The 25,146-nt window shown below is 45.8% G+C and overlaps 1 protein-coding gene across 1 annotated transcript; it reads left to right on the forward strand.

Moving 5' to 3' along the window:
- Positions 1 to 2,614: 2,614 nt before the first annotated feature.
- LOC140394941 (guanidinoacetate N-methyltransferase-like) lies at positions 2,615 to 24,993 on the forward strand. Its single transcript, XM_072482151.1, has 6 exons — positions 2,615 to 2,858; positions 5,848 to 5,993; positions 9,487 to 9,550; positions 14,013 to 14,080; positions 21,998 to 22,108; positions 24,001 to 24,993. Exons 1-6 carry the CDS (start codon positions 2,684 to 2,686, stop codon positions 24,139 to 24,141), a joined length of 705 nt encoding a protein of 234 aa, XP_072338252.1. The 5' UTR covers positions 2,615 to 2,683; the 3' UTR covers positions 24,142 to 24,993.
- Positions 24,994 to 25,146: the final 153 nt, after the last annotated feature.

The raw sequence follows: 25,146 nt of genomic DNA on the forward strand, positions 1-25,146 counted from the left end.
GCCATGTATCTGCACTATCGACACGTTCCTATGTATATACGTTCATTTAGACACCTTTTGTATATACTCAGGCATCTTTATATATATATATGCACGCACACCTTAGTATTTATTTATCTAAAAAAAAGGGGAGATGTCATAATATCCACTCATGTATATAATGAGATGCAGGCAGGCAGTGATTGACGCACAGGATGACCAGTAAGCACACAACACAGTGCAGCCAATCACCAGACAGGACACTACCACTATAAAGCCAGAGGACACTAGGTTTCCCGCCCTCTCGGGACCCAGCCACTGAGACAGTCAGAGTCCACGAGCTAGCAAATGCAAACACCATGTGGTAGCTAGTAAGTCTGGTCAGGCTACTACAAGGTCTCCAGTCAGTTCAGTATAGTGTCGTCCCACAGCTGAATATGTACATCAGTTCTATCGTTGAAAAAAACAGTGTTGGATCTTCTCCAGTGTTAGATGTCTGTTTCTAGCTTCCCTGCATCGAGTGCAGTCCACATCGAACCTACCTGCCAAACACATCAGATAGCTGTTTAGTTGGAAGTTTCTGATGTCTGGGACAATGTGATCCAGCAACCTTTTCAGAAAGTTGGGGTGGGGATGGTCGGGCAGGATATATACAGTATTGCCAATATCATACAAAATTGCAATTATTTTGAGGCACCTCAGAGTGCCCCATGCTGCATGAACTGTATTGCAGTCTTGGTCATTTCCAATTTGTTATGGAGCGTAATTTTACATTTCTTTTAATTAAGTCTATTTGGCAAAAATAATGACCACTTAGCTTAGATACTAGCAAAATGTCTGGAGTGTGCACAATTATGAGGGCTATAGATGGGGTAATTAGTGTATGGGTCTTTCCTGATTATTTCCCCTTTCGTTATTTTTGCTGTTATCATTTTGATCCATGGATGCTTAATGGACTTGTGTCTTTCAGTCAAGCAGCAGAGAAGGAGGAACTTTGCAACATCGTACGTGGTGGACAGCAAGATCCAAACATTTTAGCATCCGAGAGATGAGGAGCGACTCGGTTTGATTGATTGGCTAGTGGCCAATGATTTGGCCAAAAGGCTGTATCATGCTTGGTAACAGGTGGTGATTGGATCCTGCCTGAGTGGGAATGATTTTCACAGACCTAAGGAGTTTAGTGTGAATCCTGGATACTCAGGGGAAGGACCTGCTCTCCCTCGTATTTTCTCCAGAAACGCTGTGAACTGCTGTTTTTCTGAAACTGCGGAGACCTGAGTGAGTCTACAGTCATACCATTACAGGCTGCAAACAGAGACCTGGATCTGAAAGCTTACTTTGAAGGAAGGTCTTCTTACAAACAACCATCGCAAACAAAGACCCTTTTTCCCTTTACTTATTATTTTCACCCCTCCCCTCTGTGTTTGTCTGTCTTATGTATATGTGTGTGTGTGTCGAGGGTGGGAACAAGTTAAAGTGGTGGGATTAGATAATAATTAAGCAATTGTATTTGCTGCATATTTCATTATAGTTCTGTTATAAATTAAAAGTAATAGTGTTTACAATTACAAACAGGGGGAAGAGGTGGCAGAGTGATATTGACAAGCAATCCAGAGACCCAGGACAATGATCTGGGCCTCGGGGACCCGGGATCAAATCCCACCACGGCAGGTGATGGAATTTTAACTCAATAAAAAATCTGGAATTAAAAGTCTAACAATGTCCATGAAACCATTGTCGATTGTCATAAAAACCCATCTGAGGGCAGCACAGTGGCGCAGTGGTTAGCACTGCTGCCTCATGACGCTGAGGACCCAGGTTCGATCCCGGCTCTAGGTCACCGTCCGTGTGGAGTTTGCACATTCTCCCCGTGTTTGCGTGGGTTTCGCCCCCACAACCCAAAGATGTGCAGGGTAGTTGGATTGGCCACGCTAAATTGCCCCTTAATTGGAATAAATGAATTGGGTACTCTCAATTTAAAAAAGATCATTGTGTTGTGGGGGCGAAACCCACGCAAACACGGGGAGAATGTGCAAACTCCACACGGACAGTAACCACTGCCCCATCGTGCTGCCCTCCAGACCCACAGCAATGTGGCTGAGTTTTAACTTACCCCTCAAGGGCAATTAGGGATGGGCAATAAATGCTGGCACAGCTCGCGATGCCCACGTCCCATGAACAAAAAAAACCAACCTGGTGACTGTAATTATTGGGCAGCCAAGGGCCAAAGTCTGAAGGTATTTTTATGAGAATTATTGGTTAATTCAATTGTGTTGTGACTTAGTGTCAAGTGGGGCTGGAAAAGGTCACCACCTTCCCGCCTTAGTGGAGGGCCCAATAACCAGGGCGGCCATAGGTTTAAGTTAAGGGGGAGGGAAGGAGATTTAGAGGGGATTTGAGGAAAAGGTATTTTACCCAGCAGGTGGTGGAATCTGGAACTTCCTGATGTGTGTGTGAGGGGGGCTGGGGGGTGGGGTTATGATTTAAAGAGCAGAGCGGTCTGATTCTCCCTCTGCTGCTGAGTTTTGTGAAGTTCAGCAGGAACCGGAGCTGCTCTGACATCGCGGTTATTTATATTCACACAGGGCGAGGCTCCGCTGCCGACTCAGCACAACTGCGGAGCTCTTATAGAAGCGCCTGGCCCAGCCTCAGCCCCTTTCCCCTGCCCCAGCCCCCTGCCCCAGCCTCAGCACCCAGCAGCGCGATGCAGAGCCAGGGCGCGATCTTCTCGCAGGGTGAGGACTGCAAGCCGGACTGGCGGGTGGCGAGCGCCCAGTACAATGACAGCGACACCCACTTGCAGATCCTGGGCAAGCCAGTCATGGAGCGCTGGGAGACTCCATTCATGCATTCCCTGGCCAGCGCTGCAGCCTCCAGAGGTAAGGGAGGGGAGGGAGGGGGGTCTCACTTCCAGGCGGAACACAACTGCACCGTTTTTTGTTTCTGCTCTTCCCCCTTTTCAAACATTCAACCTCCCCCCTGCCGAACGTGTCATTCTCTAGCCGTAAAAAAACCCTAATCTGACTTTCTTAATGCACCCAACTAATTGCAGCTCAGGAGAACGTGGCTCCCGCACTCCGTGTATAATCTTTATTAGTGTCACAAGTAGGCTTACATTAACACTGCAATGAAGTTACTGTGAAAATCCCCTCGTCGCCACACCCCGGCGCCTGTTTGGGTACGCAGAAGGAGAAATCAGATTTACAATTCACCGAACAAGCACGTCTTTCGGGACTTGTGGGAGGAAACCGGCGCACCCGGAGGAAACCCACGCAGGCACGGGGAGAATGTGCAAATTCCGCACAGTGACCCAAGCCGGGAATCGAACCTGGGACCCTGCAGCTGTGAAGCAACTGGGCTAACCACTGTGCTACCGTGCTGCCCGAAGGTTCAGTATTTCAGCAAAATCTGTGCACATTCCGAGAGTGAAATTGAAGTTTTGAAAGCCATATGGCCAGGTTATTGTCACGAATTGAGCCCTTGAGTTTGATCGCTCAATTGTTGCTCCCCAGCAGCACAGGGAGGGAAGTTCATTTGATTCACCCTTAGGAACTTCTACAAAGTTCTGTCCAAAAGTTGATCTGCCCCATGTTTATGTTCGATGACGACGAGTAAGTAGTAAGTGCAGGAGGGGAAGATTTTATTTGGCTGGAACTTGGTTAACATGGGGAACTTCCCCTGCTCTTTATTATACGTGAAAATTTCAAGTTTGTATTTGCACCAGTTGTGTGAGAGTTGAGGTGACAGAACAGGGTGGACTTATGTCATGGAACAATATAAAAGCTGACTTGAAACAAAGTTTGTTGAGAATCAGAAAAGTGGTCTACAAAGCACTGAGCCAAATTATTAATGATTATTCACTCAGGGAATTGTCATGGACGAGAGTGCTGATTGTATCCGGGGACCAACTTTGTTATATAAGTAACCAGCAGAGCGTGCACAAAAAGAGATTTTTAAGGAAATTATACTGTAAGATTATAATTTGTAGAATTATACTGTAAATTATACTATAAGAAAATGTTCTTAGGACGACAAAGAAAAATTGGTATTATCTTGGGTGTGTGTGGACTCTTTTTTTACTTGAATTTTTTTTTTTAAGAGTACCCAATTCATTTTCTCCAATTAAGGAGCAATTTAGCGTGGCCAATCCACCTACCCTGCACATCTTAGGGTTGTGGGGGCGAAACCCACACAGACACGGGGAGAATGTGCAAACTCCACACGGACAGTGACCCAAGCCGGGATTGAACTTGTCACGTTAGTGCCATGAGGCAGCAGTGCTAGCCACTGCGCCACTGTGCAGCCCTGTGTGTGGACTCTTAAAACACACTTGTACTCATTGAGTTGATGGTGTGTTAACCTGCTGGTTTACTAACTAAGTCAGATAATATCACAGAACCTTTCTGAATACTGATATTGAGCATGTGTTTCAGGGAAAAGGTTGTAAATGTGAGTGTCCAATTGCAGATATGAAGATGAAAGTCAATTTCACTTTTAATTGATTCAATACAATTAGATTTTGGGATCTGGGCATCGCTGGCTGAGCCAGCATTTGTTGCCTATCCCTAGTTGCCCCTTGAACTGAATGGCTCGTTCGACCACTTCAGAGGGCATTTAAGTCAACCACATTACTGTGGATCTGGAGTCACATGTAGGCCAGACCAAGCATCGGCAGCAGATTTCCTTTCCTGAAGGGCATCAAACGGGGTTTTTACGACAATCGGTTCATGTGCTCATCATTGGACTTTAGTTGCAGATTATTATTTTAAATGCCATGGTGGGATTCGAACCGTGGGCGCCAGAGTGGTTTCCTGGGTCTCGAGATTACTAATCCAGTGTCAAGACCACTAAACCACCACTTCAACATGTCCACATTTTCTGTGTGCAAAGTTATTTGTCAAAAGTACAAATGCTCTTTGTCCAGCCACCTACTTAACTGTTGCACACTTGTGCCAGACTGTCACTCATTCAGGGGGTGAAATGAGTTTTGTAACAGCTGCAGTAGGAAAATGGCTCCATAACCTGGCCCTTTACTGCTATGTGAACATTGAAAAATACACGGCAACATTTTAGGATTTGTGGTTTACAGTCTTTTCATTGCACACTGTCCTGCAACATTGTTTTTAAGGATCGCTAGAAGCTCCAAAATAAATATTTCATTGGAGTTTTATCCTAATTTCTCTGCCAATTTCCTCCCCTTCCCTTTTGTTTGGTAGCTGTCGACTCCCCGGTTCCTCCGATGTAACAATATCCTTCAGTCGTCTTTAAATACCCCAGCTTGGAATTTGGTTGTGAAGAGAATGCAGTCACACGAGAAGACTGGGCCAGTGCAGATATCTCAGTGAAGTTCTACATGTAGCAGCCAGCAGAGTAGCTAATAATAATAATACTCTTTATTAATGTCACAAGAAGGCTTACATTAAGACTGCAATGAAGTTACTGTGAAAAGCCCCTAGTTGCCACATTCCGGCGCCTGTTCAGGTACACGGAGCGAGAATTCAGAATGTCCAATTCACCTAACAAGCACGTCTTTTGGAGGAAACCGGAGCACCCGGAGGAAACCCACGCAGACACGGGGAGAACATGCAGACTCGGCACAGACAGTGACCCAAACCGGGAATCGAACCTGGGACCCTGGAGCTGTGAAGCAACAGTGCTAACCACTGTGCTACCGTGCCGCTCAAAGTACATCTATGGATTTGCTGACCCAACAGCTGTTAGCTGCCACCTTGTTTTCTGGGTGTGAAGTAGATTCTGTTAACACTGTCCTTTCTGCAGTGGCAGACAGAAATGCACTGGATTGAACTGTGTTGCAATTGATGTTGGGGACAAAACAGCAGTACGACCAATTTCTTTGTCTTGCCTTAGGAGGACGTGTTCTGGAAATTGGGTTTGGAATGGCAATTGCAGCCACCAAGATAGAGTCGTTAAATATCGAAGAGCACTGGATCATTGAATGTAATGATGGTGTGTTTAAAAGATTGCAGGAGTGGGCTAAGGAGCAACCTCACAAGGTGAGTCCCCAATAACTAGACATTGGACAGTTCCACAGTGGTTCCAATAATGAAATAATGAAGTGAAATGGCTCAACTCTCCTCTGGTTGGAGTCGTACCTGGCACAGAGTAAGATGGTTGTGGTTGTTGGAGGTCAATCATCTCAGGCCCGGGCTATCACTGGGGTGTTCCCCGGGATAGTGTCCTACGCCTAACCATCTTCAGCTGCTTTATTAATGACTTTCCCTCCATAACAAGGTCAGACGTGGGGATGTTCGCTGATGATTTGTTCAGCATCATTCGTGACTCCTCAAATACAGAAGCAGTCCGGATCCATTTGCAGCAAAACCTGGACAATATTCACACTTGGGCTGATAAGTGGCAAGTAATATTTGCACCACACAAGTGTTAGACAATGACCATCTCCAACAAGACTGAATCAAATCTAGTTTTTTTTAAATTTAGAGTACCCAGTTCTTTTTTCCAATTAAGGGGCAATTTAACGTGACCAATTCACCTCCCCTGCACATTTTTTTGGGTTCTGGGGGTGAGACCCATGCAGTTACGGGGAGAGTGTGCAAACTCCACCCGGGCAGTGATCCTGGGCCAGGATCGAACCCGGGTCCTCAGCGGCATGAGGAGGCAGTGCCAACCACTGTGCTGCCCCCTGAATACAATCTAGTTATCTCCCCATTCAATGGCATTGCCGTTGCTGAATCCCCTGCTAACAACATCCTGGGGGTTACTATTGACCAGAAACTGAACTGGATCAGCCATATAAAATACTGTGACTTTAACAGAGGTCAAAGGCTGGGAGCACTGTGGTGAGTAACTCCAGCCGACTCCCCAAAGCCTGTCCACCATCTACAAGGCACAAATCAGGAGTGCGATGGAATGCTCTCCACTTTGCTGAATGAGTGGAACTCCAACAACACTCAACACCGCTTAAAACAAAGCAGCTCACTTGATTGGCACGCCATTAATCTCCTCAACATTCAACCCCCCCTTCACCAACAACGCACAGTGGCATCATTGTGTACCATTGTAAGATGCATCGCGACAACCCACCCAGGCTTCTTCGATAGCACCGTCCAAACCCACATAACCTCCACCATAGGGGTTGGTTTAGCACACTGGGCTACATCGCTGGCTTTGAAAGCAGACCAAGGCAGGCCAGCAGCACGGTTCAATTCCCGTACCAGCCTCCCCGAAGAGGCGCCGGAATGTGGCAACTAGGGGCTTTGCACAGTAACTTCGTTTGAAGCCTACTTGTGACAATAAGCCATTTTCATTTCACCATCCAGGCGGACAAGGACAGCAGAAGCTTGGGAACACCATCACCTTCAAATTCCCCTCCATGCCACACACCATCCTGACTATGTTGCCATTCCTTCACTGTGGCTTGGTCAAAATTCTGGAATTGTTCTGTAATTTGGCAGAATTGTTACAGCGCAGGAGGCCATTCGGCCCATCGTGTCTGTACCCGCTCTCCAAACATCGTGACTTCGTGCCATTCCCCTGCCTTTCCCCCCCGCACCCCTGCACATTGTTTCTATTCAAATAATCATCTAATGTCCTCTTGAGTGCCTCGATTCAACCTGCCTCCACCACACACTTCCAGGCAGCGCGTTCCACACCCGAACCTTTCGTTATGTGAAAAGGTTTTTTTTTCCTCACATCATATTTGCTTCTTTTGCAAATCACTTCAAATCTGTTAATCTCCTTCCGGAGCCTTTAACAACCTGAAACAGTTTCTCTCTGCCCGCTCTGTCCAGCCCCCTCATGGTTTTGAACATATCTATCAGATCTGCTCTTAGCCTTCATCTCTTCATGGAGAACACTGCCAACCTCTCCAGTGCCAACCTCGCCAATCTACCCTCATGACTGGAGAGATAAAACGGGTTGGAGGGACTGACAGGCAAACCTCTGTTCCTCTGAGACATTTAAAACTCAGGCTATGTCAGCCTGTTCTGTTGGCTCAGGTAATGGTTAAAGATCTACTTTGAAGATGAGCATGAGCTTGGGGAGGAGATAGACGAGGGTATGTGGGCGGATGCCCTGGGTAGGGTTAATTCTTCCTCTTGCGCCAGGCTTAGCCTGATACAATTTAAGGTTCTTCACAGAGCGCATATGACAGGGGCGAGGCTGAGCAGGTTCTTTGGGGTGGAAGACAGTTGTGGGAGGTGCTCAGGGAGCCCAGCAAATCATACCCATATGTTCTGGGCATGCCCGGCGCTGGATGGGTTCTGGAGCGGTATTGCGCAGACGATGTCTAAGGTGGTGAACACCCAGGTTAACACTATTTGGGGTATCGGACGAGCCGGGAGTGCACGAGGCGAAAGAGGCCGGTATTCTGGCCTTTGTGTCCCTGGTAGCCCGGCGGAGGATTCTGCTACAGTGGAAGGATCAGCGACATGGCAGGGTTCATTAAATTGGAGAGGGTAAAATTTGCCTCGAGAGGGTCTGTGCAAGGGTTCTTCAGGCGCTGGCAACCGTTCCTAGACTTTCTAGCGGGGAGGTGGTCAGCAGCAGCAGCAACCCAGAGGGGTGGGGGGAGGAGGAGGGGGGGGGGGGGGGATGTACTTTGTGTTTTCTACTGTTTATTATTGCTTAATGGGGGGTTTGTATATTGGGGGAATTCGTGATGTAGTTGTAAGATGTTTATTTATGTGTTCTTTGTTTTTCTTTTTTCTGTAAGTTGAAAATATGTAAAAATTTGAATAAAAATATTTCTTAAAAAAAAGATGAGCATGGAATTTTCCCAGAATCACGTCCAACATTCCTACCTCATCAAATGCCACCACAACAGAATTCCTGGTCAAGCATGTAATTGTTGGCTGTGGGACCTTGTATGCGGTGCAAATTCACGACACCAGTCACTGCATTTTAAAGTGATATCATAGAATTTACAGTGCAGAAGGAGGCCATTCGGCCCATCGAGTCTGCACCAGCTCTTGGAAAGAGCACCCTACCCAAGGTCAACACCTCCACCCTATCCCCATAACCCAGTAACCCCACCCAACACTAAGGGCAATTTTGGTCACTAAGGGCAATTTAGCATGGCCAATCCACCTAACCTGCACATCTTTGGACTGTGGGAGGAAACCGGAGCACATGGAGGAAACCCACGCACACACGGGGAGGATGTGCAGACTCCGCACAGACAGTGACCCAAGCCGGAATCGAACCTGGGACCCTGGAGCTGTGAAGCAATTGTGCTATCCACAAGGCTACCGTGCTGCCTGATATGATGCATGGGAAGTGCTTTGTGATATTTCGAAGTGATTGTAAAACACCACATGAATGCAAGTCTTTCTTTACTACATATGGGAAATTTCAGTAGACTGTTACAGCACAATAACAGGATATTGGGCACATCAAGTTTGCGGTTGTTTTTTTTCTCTAGAAGAACTGCCTAGAAAAATCCCACTTTCCTGCTAATATCCAAATAATGAAGCAAGAACATTTATAATCTATTATGAATTTAAATGTCTTGTACATTTTCCAATGCAGATTGTTCCCCTCAAGGGGCTCTGGGAGGATGTTGTTGCAACATTACCAGATGCACATTTTGATGGTAAGTTTGGCTTTGGTGTTTTATTTCTGACGTACTTTTTTAAACGAAATCTTTGACTATTTACGCAATGAAAAAAAAATGCTCTTAACTAGTGGTAGAGAAATTATGTTTAGAGGAAGGATTTGGAAGACAGAAATTTAAAACACTGAAGCGAATGTTCGGGAATATATTAACAACATAAGAACTTGTGTTTCTATAATGCTGTGAGTGCAGCTAAATGACTGAAGGAGCTTTACGGGAGTGTTATCAACCAAAATCTGACACTGAGTGCATATACATTAGGACAAATGGCCAAAAGGTTGGTTAAAGAGATAAACTTTGAGGAGCAACTTAAAGGAGAGAGAAGGAATGAAGTTTAGGGCAGGAAGTCCAAAACCTTGAGCCGAGGCAGCTAAAGTTAGCACCAGTGGAAAAGAGAATAAATTCAGGGATATGGACGAGGGCAGAATTGGAGGACAACAGGAATCTCGGTGGGCTGAAAGGGAGATTGAAGGAATTAAAATAGCAACATTGGTATGCGCGCTCTGCTCTTAGATGCCACGTGAATATTTTGTGAATATTTAATGATAACATAAGATAAAAATCTTTATTGTCACGAGTAGGCTTAAATTAACACTGCAATGAAGTTACCGTGAAAATCCCCTAGTCGCCACATCCCGGCGCCTGTTCGGGTACACTGAGGAAGAATTCAGAATGTCCAAATCATCTAACAGCACGTCTTTCTGGACTTGTGGGAGGAAACCGGGGCACCCGGAGGAAACCCACGGAGACACGGGGAGAACGTGCAAACTCTGCACAGACAGTGACCCAAGCCGGGAATCGAACCTGGGACCCTGGAGCTGTGAAGCAACGGTGCTAACCACTGTGCTCCAATGCTGCCCTATAGAATGTCAAGAGTGGGATGAGATTGAATGACCAAGAACTTCAATACTGTATCAACTTTTGTTTTATATATGCGACTGCGCATTTTAGACAATCTGGACTGTTTTATCCATAGCGCCTAATTGGAATATCAACTGTCCACCAAATGGTTAAACATATGAATATATCATCCACTAAACTATGTGGAATTGATTCATTCACTAAATTATGTGGAATTGCCGTGAAGAGGTTATGTTCAAAATTCACAAGGAACGTATTTTCAGTGTAGGCACCTGATGGGGGAAAGGGAGCAGGTTCCCAGAATCAATCTCCTGCCCTTGCTGACTTAGGCAATCTCAGTTAGGATGCCTGTTTGTATCGAGGCTAGGTTGGAGCAAGGGGAGAGAGTTGTCCCAGATAACTATTCTGACAGACCATGCTGGAAGTGCACTCATTTGGGATCTTGCATGAGATCAACATGGAGCTTGGCTGTGATACCAGCTAGAGCTGAATAACCTTGAAATCCCATCAATGATAAAGTAACATAGGAACATGTGGTAAGAGGAAACTGAGGTTTACAACAGTAAATAAGTTTTGTTCTAAACATTTTCCAATCCCATCTGCATGCATCATTTTTTTTGTTAATTAAGGAAATAGCTTACAACACTGTAATAAACTTACGTTTGGAAGGGAAATAAAAGAAAAGTTGGAGGAAGAAGACGAAAAAGGAAAAAATAAATAAACAAACCCTCCACAGGCCCCCCAAAAATAAATAAAAAGAAAATCAACAACAATCATAGGACAGATTTGTTTTACATGATATGATATATACAACCTGATTAGGGAATGTTATATAAAAGAAGAGAGCGGTAGTTCCTCAAAATAAACTAGGAAAGGTCGCCAGGCTGCATAAAAGCCGTCAGTGGAGCCCCTTATGCTGTACATTATTTTCTCAAGTTTGAGATGTTACATTGGACCACGTATCCAATTAGTAAAAGAGGGCGGGGCAAACTGTTTCCAATTTAATAGAATAATGCGTCTGGCCAATAATGTTGAAAAGGCGAGTGCATCAGTCTGAGTTTTTGTAAGAGAGATGCGTTTGGTTCCACTCCGAACAGCTGGAATAGGCGAAGGTTCAATGTTATTACTAACAATGTGAGAGTGATGTAAAATGTGTGTGTCAAACCAAAGCCAATTTAGGACAGAGCCAGTACATGTGAATTAGAGAGGCTGGGGCAGTGTGGCATTTACCACAGGTTGATTCAGAATTTGGATAAATCTTAGATAGTTTAACTTTGAATAGATGGATACAATATCAGAGTTTAAATTGTAGCATTTACACAAGAGAGAATCTGCTTCCAGTCTGAATAAAAAACCTTGCTCCCGAAGTCTATCATTGGTGACTTCCATCACAGTATTGCAAAGCCTCTTGGCAAAGTCTTGATAAGTTGCTTGTTCTACAAAAGGAGGGGGCTGTTTATTTGCAGTGCCTGCTTACCCTCCAGTCTTTTTGTATAAAGTTCATATCCTTGTGTTCTAAATAATACCATAACAGTAATCTAGCACAAGTACTGAACACGCCCATCTGGTTCCGATCAAGGGAGTCAACTTTAATTACAGATGATGAATATTAACAGAATGACAGGTTAACTAAATTTCAGATTTGAACAGAGTTGATAGGTTGAAGTTTTAAAAGGGCTATGTATTTGAATGCAACATATGCTGCAATTAGACATTATGCTGTTTAGAATGATGGAACTGATTTTTAAAAGATATTTCACTGGATGTAGGCGTCCCTGGCTGGTCAGTAGATTTTCCTCGTCCCTATTTGCCCTTGAGATTTCGTCCCTCCCACTGCTGTTGTAGTATTTAAAACGCAAAGGGAGGGCAGCACAGTGGTTAGCACTGCTGCCTCACGGCACCGAGGACCCGGGTTCCACCCTGGCCTGGGGTCACTGTCTTTGGGGAGTTTGCACGTTCTCCCCGTGTTTGCGTGGGTTTCACACCTTTGGCCGGTGCAAACATGATGGGCCAAAAGGCAGGGTAGGTGGATTGGCCATGCTAAATTGCCCCTTAATTGGAAAAAATGGGGAAAAAAAGTTTAAGCCAGTTGCCTTTGCAACTGGAAGCTGTATTATGTACCTCCAGGTGGCTTATCGCCCATTGCTAAATGTAGAACTGGGATTTTGACTGGCTATGTAAATATCTGCAATTTTATACAAAGTGCGCAATTTTTTCTTCTCTCTCCTTCCCATAACCCCAACAATTTATCCTGCTTTTAAAACATGATCTCTTGTCCACCTGCAAGATCTCAGCAAGTTCCTTGGCCGCAGAGTCGAGTCTAAATCTGTTTATCCCACTTAAATCCACACACGTTAATTTTTCAACCTGGAACACTGACTAGCGATGAGGAATTGCATTCAAGGTTTGTTTTTCTGGTCTCTGGCCAAGTGGCCCTGAGGTCAACTCCTCAGATCAGCAGACATGGCCCAGAGTAACAATCAAACCTCTGAGCGCGTTAGGTCAGTGTGGCTGAGCACAGGGCTGTCTCCATTAAGCAACTGAATAGTTTTTTAAAAACTCAGTGTACACAATTCTCTTTTTTTTCCAATTAAGGGGCAATTTAGCACGGCCAATCCACCTACCCCGCACATCTTTGGGTTGTGTGGGTGAGGCCCATGCAGGCATGGGGAGAATGTGCAAACTCCACACGGACAATGACCCGGATCGAACCCTGGTCCCCGGTGCTATGAGGCAGCAGTGCTAACCACTGCACTGCCCCTTAAGCAACTGAACAGTGATATCTGTTTTATTGCTAATTGACATTTCTCAACCTTCCCTCCTTGGGCTTTGTACCTCCTCATCTCTGTAACCTCCTCCAGTTTAACAATCATGCAACAACATAGAGTGATAGAGTTTTACAGCATAAAAAGAGGCCTTTTGGCCCATCATGTTTGCACCGGCCATCAAGCATCTATGTATTCTAACCCCATTTTCTCTGCCTTTCTCCGGTTCTGACTTCATACATCTTTCTTTTCCCCATCATCAGTAGCTGTGCCTTCAGTTGTTTAGGCCTAATACAATTGTCATTTACAGCACAGAAGAGGCCATTTGGCCCATCAAGTCCATGCTGGCCCTCCGTAGAGCAGTTCAGGCACTACCACTCTGACCACTTGGTCTCTTTCAACCTCACAAGTTAATTTCCTTCAAGTGCCCGCCAATGTATTTTTGAAATATTTGCTTCCATCACCCACAAGTTCCAGGTCATTACCACTCGCTGTGCAAATAAGTTCCCCCTCCCATTCCCCCACCCTCCCCTCTGCCTCTCTTGGCCAAAATGTTCATCTCTGTCCCCTCGTCCTTGTGCTCTGCTCTGAGATTCCACACAGGAACACCTCCTCCTCCTCTTTGAAACCCAACTCTTTGACAACCTTTGTTCTAATGTCTCCTTCTTTGCCTTGAGTTTCAATTTCTTATTTGCAGCTTGAGGTGCCTGGTGAAGTTTTACCAATTTCATCAGTGCTATATAAATGGAAGCTGTTGCTTAATCTCTGGAAGGGGAAGCAAGAAATAATTCTTTCCTTTTTCATTTGTTTTCCAGGAATTCTTTATGACACTTACCCATTGTCAGAAGAAACCTGGCACACACATCAGTTTGAATTTATAAAGGTAAGTTGAGAGGGTGACCTTTGCTTTCAAGTCAGCGGGGACTGAAAATGAAATGAAATGAAAATCGCTTATTGTCACAAGTCGGCTTCAAATGAAGTTACTGTGAAAAGCCCCTAGTCGCCACATTCCGGCGCCTGTTCGGGGAGGCTGGTACGGGACTGATTAGTGCTATTTGTTCTTTACCCTCCCTCACAATCTTTCTGTGGACTTTTGCGCTGGAACATGCATGTTCAGAGAGCTGAAACAGTGGCCGCATCCCACAGGGGATCTGGTTGAACAGGGCAAACAACTATGTTTCACAGTAACCAACCAAATTGAAGAGCTCTTACTGAGTCATGTAACAGGAATTTAGGTTAGAACATTTAATTCCGTGACAAGTCATGTGTGGTAAGTAAAATGAAGAGGATGGGCTTGGTTGTGTTTTGTGATATAACCGTAGTATTGATGTACCCAGAACATATAGTTCTTTAACTATAAAGATAATTTATTAACAGACACATGGAAAAGATAACTAATGATTTTTTGCTTGTTTTGTTTATTGTCATGTGTACCAAGGTACAGTGAAAAGTATTTTTCTGCGAGCAGCTCAACAGATCATTAAGTACATGAAAAGAAAAGGAAATAAAAGAAAATACATAATGGGGCAACACAAGGTACACAATATAACGACATAAACACCGGCATCGGGTGAAGCATACAGGTGTGTAGTGTTAATGAGGTCAGTCCATAAGAGGGTCGTTTAGGAGTCTGGTAACAGCGGGGAAGAAGCTGTTTTTGAGTCTGTTTGTGCGTGTTCCCAGACGTTTGTATCTCCTGCCCGATGGAAGAAGTTGGAAGAGTGAGTAAACCAGGTGGGAGGGGTTTTTGATTGTGCTGTCCGCTTTCCCCAGGCAGTGGGAGGTGTAGATAGAGTCAATGGCTAGGAGGCAGGTGTGTGATGGACTGGGCTGTGTTCATGACTCTCGGAAGTTTCTTGCGGTCTTGGACCAATCAATTGCCATACCAGGCTGTGATGCAGCCAGATAGCATGCTTTCTATGGTTCATCTGTAAAAGTTGGTAAGAGTTAGGGGTGGCATGTGGCGCAGTGGTAGCACTGGGACTGCAGTGCTGAGGACCCGGATTTGAATCCCGGCCCTCGGTCACTATCCGTGTGGAGTTTGCACATTCTCCCCATGTCTGTGTGGGTTCCACCCCCACAACCCAAAGATGTGCAGAGTAGGTGGATTGGCCATGCTAAATTGCCCCTTAATTAGAAAAAAAATAATTGGGTATTCTAAATTTATTAAAAAAGAGTTAATGTGGGCAAGCCGAATTTCCTTAGTTTCCTGAGGAAGTATAGGCGCTGTTGTGCTTTCTTGGTGGTAGCGTCGATGTGGGTGGACCAGGACAGATTTTTGGAGATGTGCACCCCTAAGAATTTGAAACTGCTGACCATCTCCACCTCAGCTCTGTTGATGCTGACAGGGGTGTGTACAGTACTTTGTTTTCTGAATTATAATAAATTATAATACAGACGATGGCTACTCAATGAATTCAGTGAATTCTCCTGGAGCTGTTCTCGATGCGACTGTCTTCTTGTACGACTCACTACCAACTGCCGAGTGTCCTGAGTCACATGATCTCTTTAAAAATAATTGTTTTGAAGAGTACCCAATAATTATTTTTTTCCAATTAAGGGGCAATTTAGCGTGGCCAATCCAACTAACCTGCACATCTTTTGGGTTGTGGGGGTGAAACCCCACGCAGGCACGGGGAGAATGTGCAAACTCCACACGGACAGTGACCCAGGGCTGGGATTCGAACCCGGGTCCTCAGCGCAGTAGTCCCAGTGCTACCCACTGTGCCACAATGCTGCCCTGTCACATGATCTCTAACGCCATCTGCTGGTCGGAGGGTGTACCGATGACAATGTGCACTGATAGACACTATCGACATTGATGTGTACATGCATATCACCACAGGGTTAAGAGAGATAAAAGACCAAAGTAAAAAGGTTACTGGAAAAAAACTGAAATGATAATTTAAGCCTGATGGGCAAAAGTTAAATTATCACTAAAGTTAATTTTCAATGTCAAAGTAGAAAGAATGAGGAATGCCAATCTAAACCTAATTTTTGAAAAATATTTTTATTGGCATTTTGCACTTAATATTTTTGGGGCTGTTTAGCACAAGGCTAAATCGCTGGCTTTTAAAGCAGACCAAGGCAGGCTAGCAGCACGGTTCAATTCCCGTAACAGCCTCCCCGAACAGGCGCCGGAATGTGGCGACTAGGGGCTTTTCACACTAACTTCATTTGAAGCCTACTTGTGACAATAAGCGATTTTCATTTCATTTCATTTCATATCCAAACTTTGCAGAACAATACAGAAACAACAATGATCATCAACACAGGTTCCACAGTCTGTCCCCGTGTCTGTGACGGGGTCCCAGTTAAATCATTTCTCTACTCTATTTACATTATTGTGCACCTTATAGTTTTTTTTAAGAAGTATTCTTATCGGGACTCATAACATTTAGTGATACAGTTGCACACAACATTTTTTACAAAAGTATTTTTACATCTATTGCCAGGGTTCTTTACATCGTTTATAATTTATAATTATAATTACATTTGTTTTGCTGGGGAGGGAAATCCTGTTGCCCCCCTCGGGTTTCCGGGGGAGGTTAGACGGGTCCGTTCTCCTGGTTTGGCCTGTGTGGGAGGGATCTATGTCCCCTCCTGTGAATGGCCTCCCTTCCTGTTTCTTCTCTGCAATATGCGGGCGACCAAGCCGTGTTCCCTGCCCTCTTTTTCTACCCCACCCCCCTCAACCCTTTCTCGTGGAATCTCTTCTCGGATCCCCTTATCGAGAATTTTATACTTTCTAGTTGCAGGAACCCGGCAGGGTCTGAGAGCCACTCGGAGACTCTGGGTGGTACTGCCGACTTCCAGCCCAGCAGAAGTCTCCGCCTGGCAATCAGTGAGGAGAAGGCCAAGACGTCCCCCCACTTCCTTGTCCAGAGCTCTGGGTGCTCTAACACCCGAAGACCGCCACAGATCTCCAACTCGACCCCTACCACCCTGGATTTAGCCCTAAAAAGGCTGTCCAGAACTCCCTGGGACTGGAGCAGGGCCAGAACATGTGGGTGTGATTGACCAGGCCTCCCTGACACCATTTGCACTTATCCTCCACCTCCTGGAAGAGCCCGCTCATTCGTGTCTTAGTAAGGTGCACTCTCTGCACCATCTTGATCTGCACCAGGCTTAGCCCAGCGCAGGAGGTGGAGTTTTTTTGCAAAATATTTTTATTCTCCATTTTCACATTTTCTTCAAACTTTACACCCCACCAACAAGCAGTAAACGGTAACAAATACAAAGTCAATCCCCTTATCAACAGCAACGATCCCCTCCTCCCACCACCCCAAACAACGACCCACCTGACAATAAAAACATCAAATAAAACAAACCCTCCCACGGTGGAACAAACAAAGGAGAAAAAAAAAGGAATCAGGAATCGCCTATGGTCACCGTTGACCTGTAGAGCCCCCCCTCCCTTCCCCTAACATTCAATGCCATGCAATCCCCGAAAGAGTACCGTAAATGACACCCATACATTGCAGGCCCTCCCCCACCCCGACTCCTCCCCTCCACTTCCTCTTACAAAACTCCTCCCCCCAACCTCTGTTCCTTCCCCCCAACTTTTCGCCCCGGCTAGACTCATCGGGACCTGTTCTACCAGGCTCCGATGGCCGCAGCCCCAACCCCCCCCACCTCACTCCCGTTCACTGGCCAGCTTAAACCGGCCAGCGTGGAGGCCCCCATCGGGTCTCTTTCCCCCTTGCCCGGTCCCAGGAAAACCAAGAAATCCCCTTCAGCACACAAACCCCGCATACACACCCAAGCCCCAAAGAACCATCATTGCAAGTGAAAGTCCCATCTCTTCCCTTGTCGAAGTATATACGTTAGCTCATTTAGCACATACACCAGCTGCAGTGAAAAAAATACAGTTACATGAGGCTAAATTGGTGCATGACCACTTCTCAATTCAGCCACAGTCCTTCTGCCTTCGCAAACTCCTCCGCTGCTTCCGCCATCCCAAAATAAAAGTCCTTTGATTTGTAGGTCACCTTCAACTTAGCTGGGTATACTATGCCGCACTGCACCTTACTGATGTACAGCGCCTTCTTCACCCGGCTGAAGGCAGCCCGCCTTCTCGCCAGCTCCACCGTATAGTCTTGATATATGCGCAAACCAGCTCCAGCCCACTGCACCACCCGCTTCTGCTTTGCCCAGCACAGGAACTTCTCCTTCTCACTGTACCTACAAAAACACAAAGTTACTACTCTTGGCAGCTCACTCTCCTTTGGTACAGGCCTCCTCGACGAGCCCAATCCAGTCCCCCTCCCCCAATAGCTTCGCCAACATCGTGGCAAAATACTCAGTCGGCCTCAGGCCTTCCACTCCTTCGGGAAGACTCACAATCCTCAGATTCTGTCGCCTGGTTGTTTTCCAAGTCGTCCATTTTGGCTCGCAGATCCTTGTTGATCTCCATCACCTTCCGCATCTCCTTCTCCATCGAGGTGAGTTGATCACTGTGCTGCAATAATGTCTCTTCCACTTCCTTCAGCGCCTCGCCTTGCTCCTGCACCTCCGCCGCTGTGGTCAATACAGCCGCCCTCACCGGGGCAATCGCCTCCTCCACCAGCACTTTCAATACCGCCCCCATCTCCTTCCTCATCGCCTCCATGTGTTTTGTGAACTGCCTTTCGAGTTCCACGGCCATCACCTTAGTCATCTCTTCAGCCGTGGGCAATGCGGCCTCCCCCGGTGCCCCAACCTCCACTTTTCTTGCCGCCCCGCGGTGACCTTTTCACTCCCCAATGGACTTTCAGCTGTTTTTTTCACGGCTGTTTTTTTTAAACTTGTTTTCGACATTTCCCTTCACTGTGCCTTCTCCCCGCTTGTGCCGCCTCTGTTGCCCCTGGGACCGGGTGGGCACGGGAGCAATAGGTCAGAAGGTGAGAGCATTGAGGGAGAACTAGGGAATAGGGACAGTATCGCTCTGAGGCAGAGCAGACAGGGTGAGGTTGCTGAACACAGCGGGTCTGGTGGCCTGAAGTGCATATGTTTTAATGCAAGAAGTATTATGGGTAAGGCAGGTGAACTTAAGAGCTTGGATTAGTACTTGGAACTATGATGTTGTTGTCATTACAGAGACCTGGTTGAGGGAAGGGCAGGATTGGCAGCTAAACGTGAAGGGAAGGTCGTGTCTCACTAACTTGATAGAGTTTTTCGAGGAGGTCACAAAGATGATTGATGCAGCTAGGGCAGTGGATGTTGTCATTATGGACTTCAGTAAGGCCTTTGACAAGGTCCCTCATGGTAGACTAGTACAAAAGGTGAAGTCACACGGGATCAGCGGTGAGCTGGCAAGGTGGATACAGAACTGGCTAGGTCATAGAAGGCAGAGAGTAGCAATGGAAGGATGCTTTTCTAATTGGAGGGCTGTGACCAGTGGTGTTCCGCAGGGATCAGTGCTGGGACTTTTGCTCTTTGTAGTATATATAAATGATTTGGAGGAAAATGTAACTGGTCTGATTAGTCAGTTTGCAGACGACACAAAGGTTGGTGGAATTGCGGATAGCGATGAGGACTGTCAGAGGATACAGCAGGATTTAGATTGTTTGGAGACGTGGGCGGAGAGATGGCAGATGGAGTTTAATCCGGACAAATGTGAGGTAATGCATTTTGGAAGGTCTAATGCAGGTAGGGAATATACAGTGAATGGTAGAACCCTCAAGAGTATTGAAAGTCAGAGAGATCCAGGTGTACAGGTCCACAGGTCACTGAAAGGGGCAACACAGGTGGAGAAGCTAGTCAAGAAGGCATACGGCATGCTTGCCTTCATTGGCCGGGGCATTGAGTATAAGAATTGGCAAGTCATGTTGCAGCTGTATAGAACCTTAGTTAGGCCACACTTGGAGTATAGTGTTCAATTCTCGTCGCCACACTACCAGAAGGATGTGGAGGCTTTAGAGAGGGTGCAGAAGAGATTTACCAGGATGTTGCGTGGTATGGAGGGCATTAGCTATGAGGAGCGGTTGAATAAACTCGGTTTGTTCTCACTGTAATGACGGAGGTTGAGGGGCGACCTGATAGAGGTCTACAAAATTATGAGGGGCAGAGACAGAGTGGATAGTCAGACGCTTTTCCCCAGGGTAGAGGGGTCAATTACTAGGGGGCATAGGTTTAAGGTACGAGGGGCAAGGTTTAGAGATGTACGAGGCACGTTTTTTTACACAGCGGGTAGTGGGTGCCTGGAACTCGCTACCGGAGGTGGTGATGGAAGCAGGACGATAGTGACATTTAAGGGGCATCTTGACAAATACATGAATAGGATGGGAAGAGGGATACGGACCCAGGAAGTGGAGAAGATTGGAGTTTAGTCGGGCGGCATGGTCGGCACGGGCTTGGCGGGCCTGTTCCTGTGCTGTACTTTTCTTTGATGTGGAGATGCCGGCGTTGGACTGGGGTGAGCACAGTACGAAGTCTTACAACACCAGGTTAAAGTCCAACAGGTTTGTTTCGATGTCACTAGCTTTCGGAGCGCTGCTCCAAAGAAGCTAGTGACATCGAAACAAACCTGTTGGACTTTAACCTGGTGTTGTAAGACTTTGTACTGTACTTTTCTTTGTTCTTGGTTCTTAAACCCCGAAAATGCCGTTCCCGAACGGGAGCCCTCCAATGTGCAGCTGCCTCCCACCCGCCGTCACCGGAAGTTCCGCAGGAGGTGGAGTTGATCCTGTGCAGCACCTCGATCCAGAGTCCTTCCCCATCTCCCCAAGACATAGGAGCAGAATTAGGCCACTCGGCCCATCGAGTCTGTTCTGCCGTTCAATCATGGCTGATATGTTTTGCATCCCCATTCTCCTGCCTTCTCCCCATTACTCCTGATATAATCAAGAACCTATCTATCTCTGTCTTAAAGGCACTCAGTGGTTTGGCCCCCACAGCCTCCTGGCAATAAGTTCCACAGATTCACCACCCTCTGGCGGAAGAAATTTCTCCTCATCTCCATGTCCAGCTTCTCCTTCCATTTCCATCTGGTCTCGTCCAGTGGGGTCCTAACCTTTTTCACGAGTTGTCCATAGATGTCGCAGGATCTGGTGTTCTTGATTAATCAGGGGATCAGGGGTTATGGGAGAAGGCAGGAGAATGGGGATGAGAAAAATATCAACCATGATCGAATGGAAGAGCAGACTCGATGGGACAAATGGACTAATGCTGCTCCTATGTCTTATGGTCTAATCCAGTTAAATCTCCACAATTGCAATTGATATTAACTTCTTGTGCAAAGCCATGGGAGATTTAAAAATGTTCTTGGGATGTGGCCGTCGCTGTCTGGGCCAGCATTTGTTGCCCATCCCTAATTGCCCTTGGACTGAGAGGCTTGCCATACCATTTCAGTGGGGGGCAGTTAAGAGTCAATAGCATCGCTGTGTGGGTCTGGTGTCAGATGTAGGCCAGACCAGTTAAGGATGGCAGATGACCTGAAGGGCATTAGTGAACCAGGTGGGATTTTACGACAATGTTTCCATGATCATCATTAGACTTTTAATTCCAGATTTCTTTTGATGGAATTCAAATTTCACCATCTGGCGTGGTGGGATTGGAACCCAGGACCCCTGAGCATTACCCTGGGTCTCTGAATTACTAGCCTAGTGACAATACCACTACCTCCCCAGATGTGTGCTTGATGTGCTGTTACCTACAGGGCTACAGACCAAGAGCTGGAATTAAACAGAATAGTTATTTCCTAGAACATCAGAACTAGGAGCAGGAGTAGTTTGCTTCATGCATCAGGTAAATCTGAGAAGGACAGGAGGACACAATGCAGCCAGATCTAATTGTATTCATTAAATTCATTTTCTTTCAGGGTCATGCCTCACGTTTGCTGAAGCCTGGAGGTGTTCTTACATATTGCAACCTCACCTCCTGGGGAGAGCTACTGAAGGGAAAGTATAATGACATTGAAAAAATGTTCCAGGTAAAAAAACAACAAATGCCCATTATCTGAAGCTCCATGCAATGTGGGAGAGATCTACATGATCCATTTATAAACTCCAGAGAGCTTGAATTTGTCACTGAGTTATTGTAAAAGTAATTTTATTGTTATGCATTGATGAGAAACGCTATGTAACACTGACGTCTTGTACTTGGGATGTGCTACAGCTATTCTGCAGTTGTTTTATAACTAAATAACTCCGAGTTATTTGGTATTTTCACATCCTCAGAAAATCCCACGAGTGCTTAAAAGGTCACAAATTAGGAGTGTGATGGAATACTCTCCACTTGCCTGAATGAGTGCAGCTCCAACAACACTCAAGAAAATGGACACTATCCAGGGCAAAGCATACCTCGCTTGAATGGCACCCCATCCACCACCTTCAACATTCACTCCCCCTACCACTGTGGGTGCAGTGTCCCATCTACAAGATGCACTGCAGCAACTCACCAAGGCTTCTTCAACAGCACCTTCCAAATCTCTGCCGCCTAGAACAAAGGCAGGAGGTGCCACCACCTGTAGGTTCCCTCCCCCCAAACCACACATCCTGACTTAGAAATGCATCGCGGTTCCATCGATGCTGCTGGATTATATACCTGGAACTCACTTCCCAACAGCACTGTAGGGTGTACTTACGCCACACACACTGCAGCAGTTCATGGCAGTAACAGACTGCCATCTTCTCAAACGTTGTGAGGGATGTGCAATAAGCGCTGGCCTCGCCAGCAACAACCACATCCTATTAACAAATAAATTTTAAAAATATTGTTGGAAGGCAGTCACTGTTATATAAACAAATATGAGTCAATTTGCACAAAGCAAGGTTTGATGGGCATTAGTGTGATGCCTCATATGTGCTGTAGTTAGCACTATTGCTTTATAGCGCCAGGGTCCCAGGTTTGATTCATGTTCTCCCCGTGTCTGCGTGGGTTTCCTCCCACAAGTCCCGAAAGACGTGCTTGTTATATGAATTGGACATTCTGAATTTTCCCTCAGTGTACCCGAACAGGCGCCGGAGTGTGGCGACTGGGAGATTTTCAGTCAATTCATTGCAATGTTAATGTAAGCCTACTTGTGACACTAATGAAGATGATTAATATTATTAAAAGGCAGTTCCTCTAACATGGCAACACTCCCTAACGTAAGCCTGGATTATGTCCCCAAATCTTTGTAAGGCTGTGACCCACAACCTTCAGATTGAGGCGACAATGGCATTCAAAGGCACGCCACACAAATCAACAATTCTGAAAAATTTTTTTTTTTAAAGAGTACCAAATTATTATTTTTTTCCAATTAAGGGGCAATTTAGCGTGGCCAATCCACCTAACCTACACATCTTTGGGTTGTGGGGGTGAGACCCACGCAGACACGGGGAGAATGAACAATTCAAAGGCTCTTCAAGATTTATGCTCAAGACGATGACATTTTAAAAAGATGGATAAGGAAGAAACTAGAATTGGGCAGCTTGAATCCAGTTTCCAGTGACATGGACCTGCAGGACTTGCCCCAATTTCATATCAATCAACATCAAATTGGCAAACTCAGAGGGTGTTTAGACAAGGTGGAAAAATTATACAGCAAAGGGCGGCCGAGTGGTTGAGGTATTATGCATTTTTGTGAAAGAGTAGAGAGAGATTTACTTTGCATCGAAGCTGCTCTACCTCACCTGGGCTAATGCTGAAGTTGGAACAAGTTTCCTGCTTCTTTATCCCTCGCCCTGATGAGCATCTAAAAGATATTTTTCAAAAATATAAAGGCTTTTGCACGTGGAAACAATTACATTGCCCTGTAAATAATCTTGAATGTCTGGGATATGCAGTGCCGTGTGATCTGCTTAACGTTTCTTAAATAACTTGCGCCTTTAATCTGTCCAGGAAACCCAAGTCTCTCATTTGGTGGAGGCTGGCTTCAAGAAGGAGAACATTCATACCAGCGTGATGGACCTCATTCCTCCCAAAGATTGCAGATATTACTCTTTTCATAAGATGATCACACCCACGATAACAAAACACTAACCAGCCACTCTTTACCAGATCTATGAAGAACCATTATGGTCTTAAAATTATTAAGGGATGTTTTTTTATGAGAGGCAATGTATCAACTGCATCCCAGATTCTTTGCGATATTGTGAAAAATGATTAACTCAATTGATATGGTTCTGGTTCATGTATGTATCACTGTTGAATGCGATGAGGCTGTATTATTGGTGTCAAATTTTTAGAAAGTCAACCACTATTTGTACAATAGGTGTCACAATTTGAAACCATGCATTCCCACATTTGCCCCTCACTTTCAAACTCCCCCTCACCAAATGTCTGATTTTCTAGCAGTTTATAACAGAAATTGGTGTAAAGATGTCTCGGAACATACTAAAAGAGACCCAGTGTTGCCGTTGGTGGCAACTCAGTGGTGAGAGACAGCCCACCTGACAGGACTCTCCTACCTATGTAGTAATCCACTTAGTAATCTTCTGAATTATACTGCCACTTTGCACTGCTGTATTATGGATTTGAAAGTGGCAACAAAACTAGAGTTCAAGGTTTTGGTCATTTTTTTAAAGGGGCAATTTAGCGTGGCCAATCCACCTGCCCTGCGTATCTTTGGGTTGTGGGGGTGAGACCCACGCAGACATGGGGAGTGTGCGCAAACTCCACTTGGACATTGACCTGGAGCTGGGATCGAACCCGGGTCTTCGGCACCGTGAGGCAGCAGTGCTAACCACTGCCTCACGGTGGTTTTGATTTTATAATTAAGGAGATACTTGGTTTGCTGGCATTCATGGGAAAACTAAGAAAATATCCAACAGCCATGTTAAGTAAGAAGGAAGCTTGTATACATTAGAATTAAAGATTTGGTCGTAAATCATATATTTGTCTCATCTCATGTGTTTCCCCAAACTTAAATTGGCCCTAACACCTCCTTAAGTACCCTCTCCTCTTGGGAGTCAACTCAAGGAAGCGTTTTTTCCCCCCACAATATCCAGTCAGCATGAAAGGGAATATGAGGAGCATTTAGTGACT

Source organism: Scyliorhinus torazame, chromosome 18, assembly GCF_047496885.1.
Source record: "Scyliorhinus torazame isolate Kashiwa2021f chromosome 18, sScyTor2.1, whole genome shotgun sequence".
Taxonomy (NCBI): domain Eukaryota; kingdom Metazoa; phylum Chordata; class Chondrichthyes; order Carcharhiniformes; family Scyliorhinidae; genus Scyliorhinus; species Scyliorhinus torazame.

Excerpts from the sequence above, each read along its gene's own strand:
- LOC140394941 (XM_072482151.1), top strand. The coding sequence starts at position 2,684 with ATGCAGAGCCAGGGCGCGATCTTCTCGCAGGGTGAGGACTGCAAGCCG. Across the intron at positions 2,859-5,847 it reads CAGCGCTGCAGCCTCCAGAG|GAGGACGTGTTCTGGAAATT; the intron begins GTAAGGGAGGGG and ends GTCTTGCCTTAG. Across the intron at positions 22,109-24,000 it reads ACATTGAAAAAATGTTCCAG|GAAACCCAAGTCTCTCATTT; the intron begins GTAAAAAAACAA and ends TAATCTGTCCAG.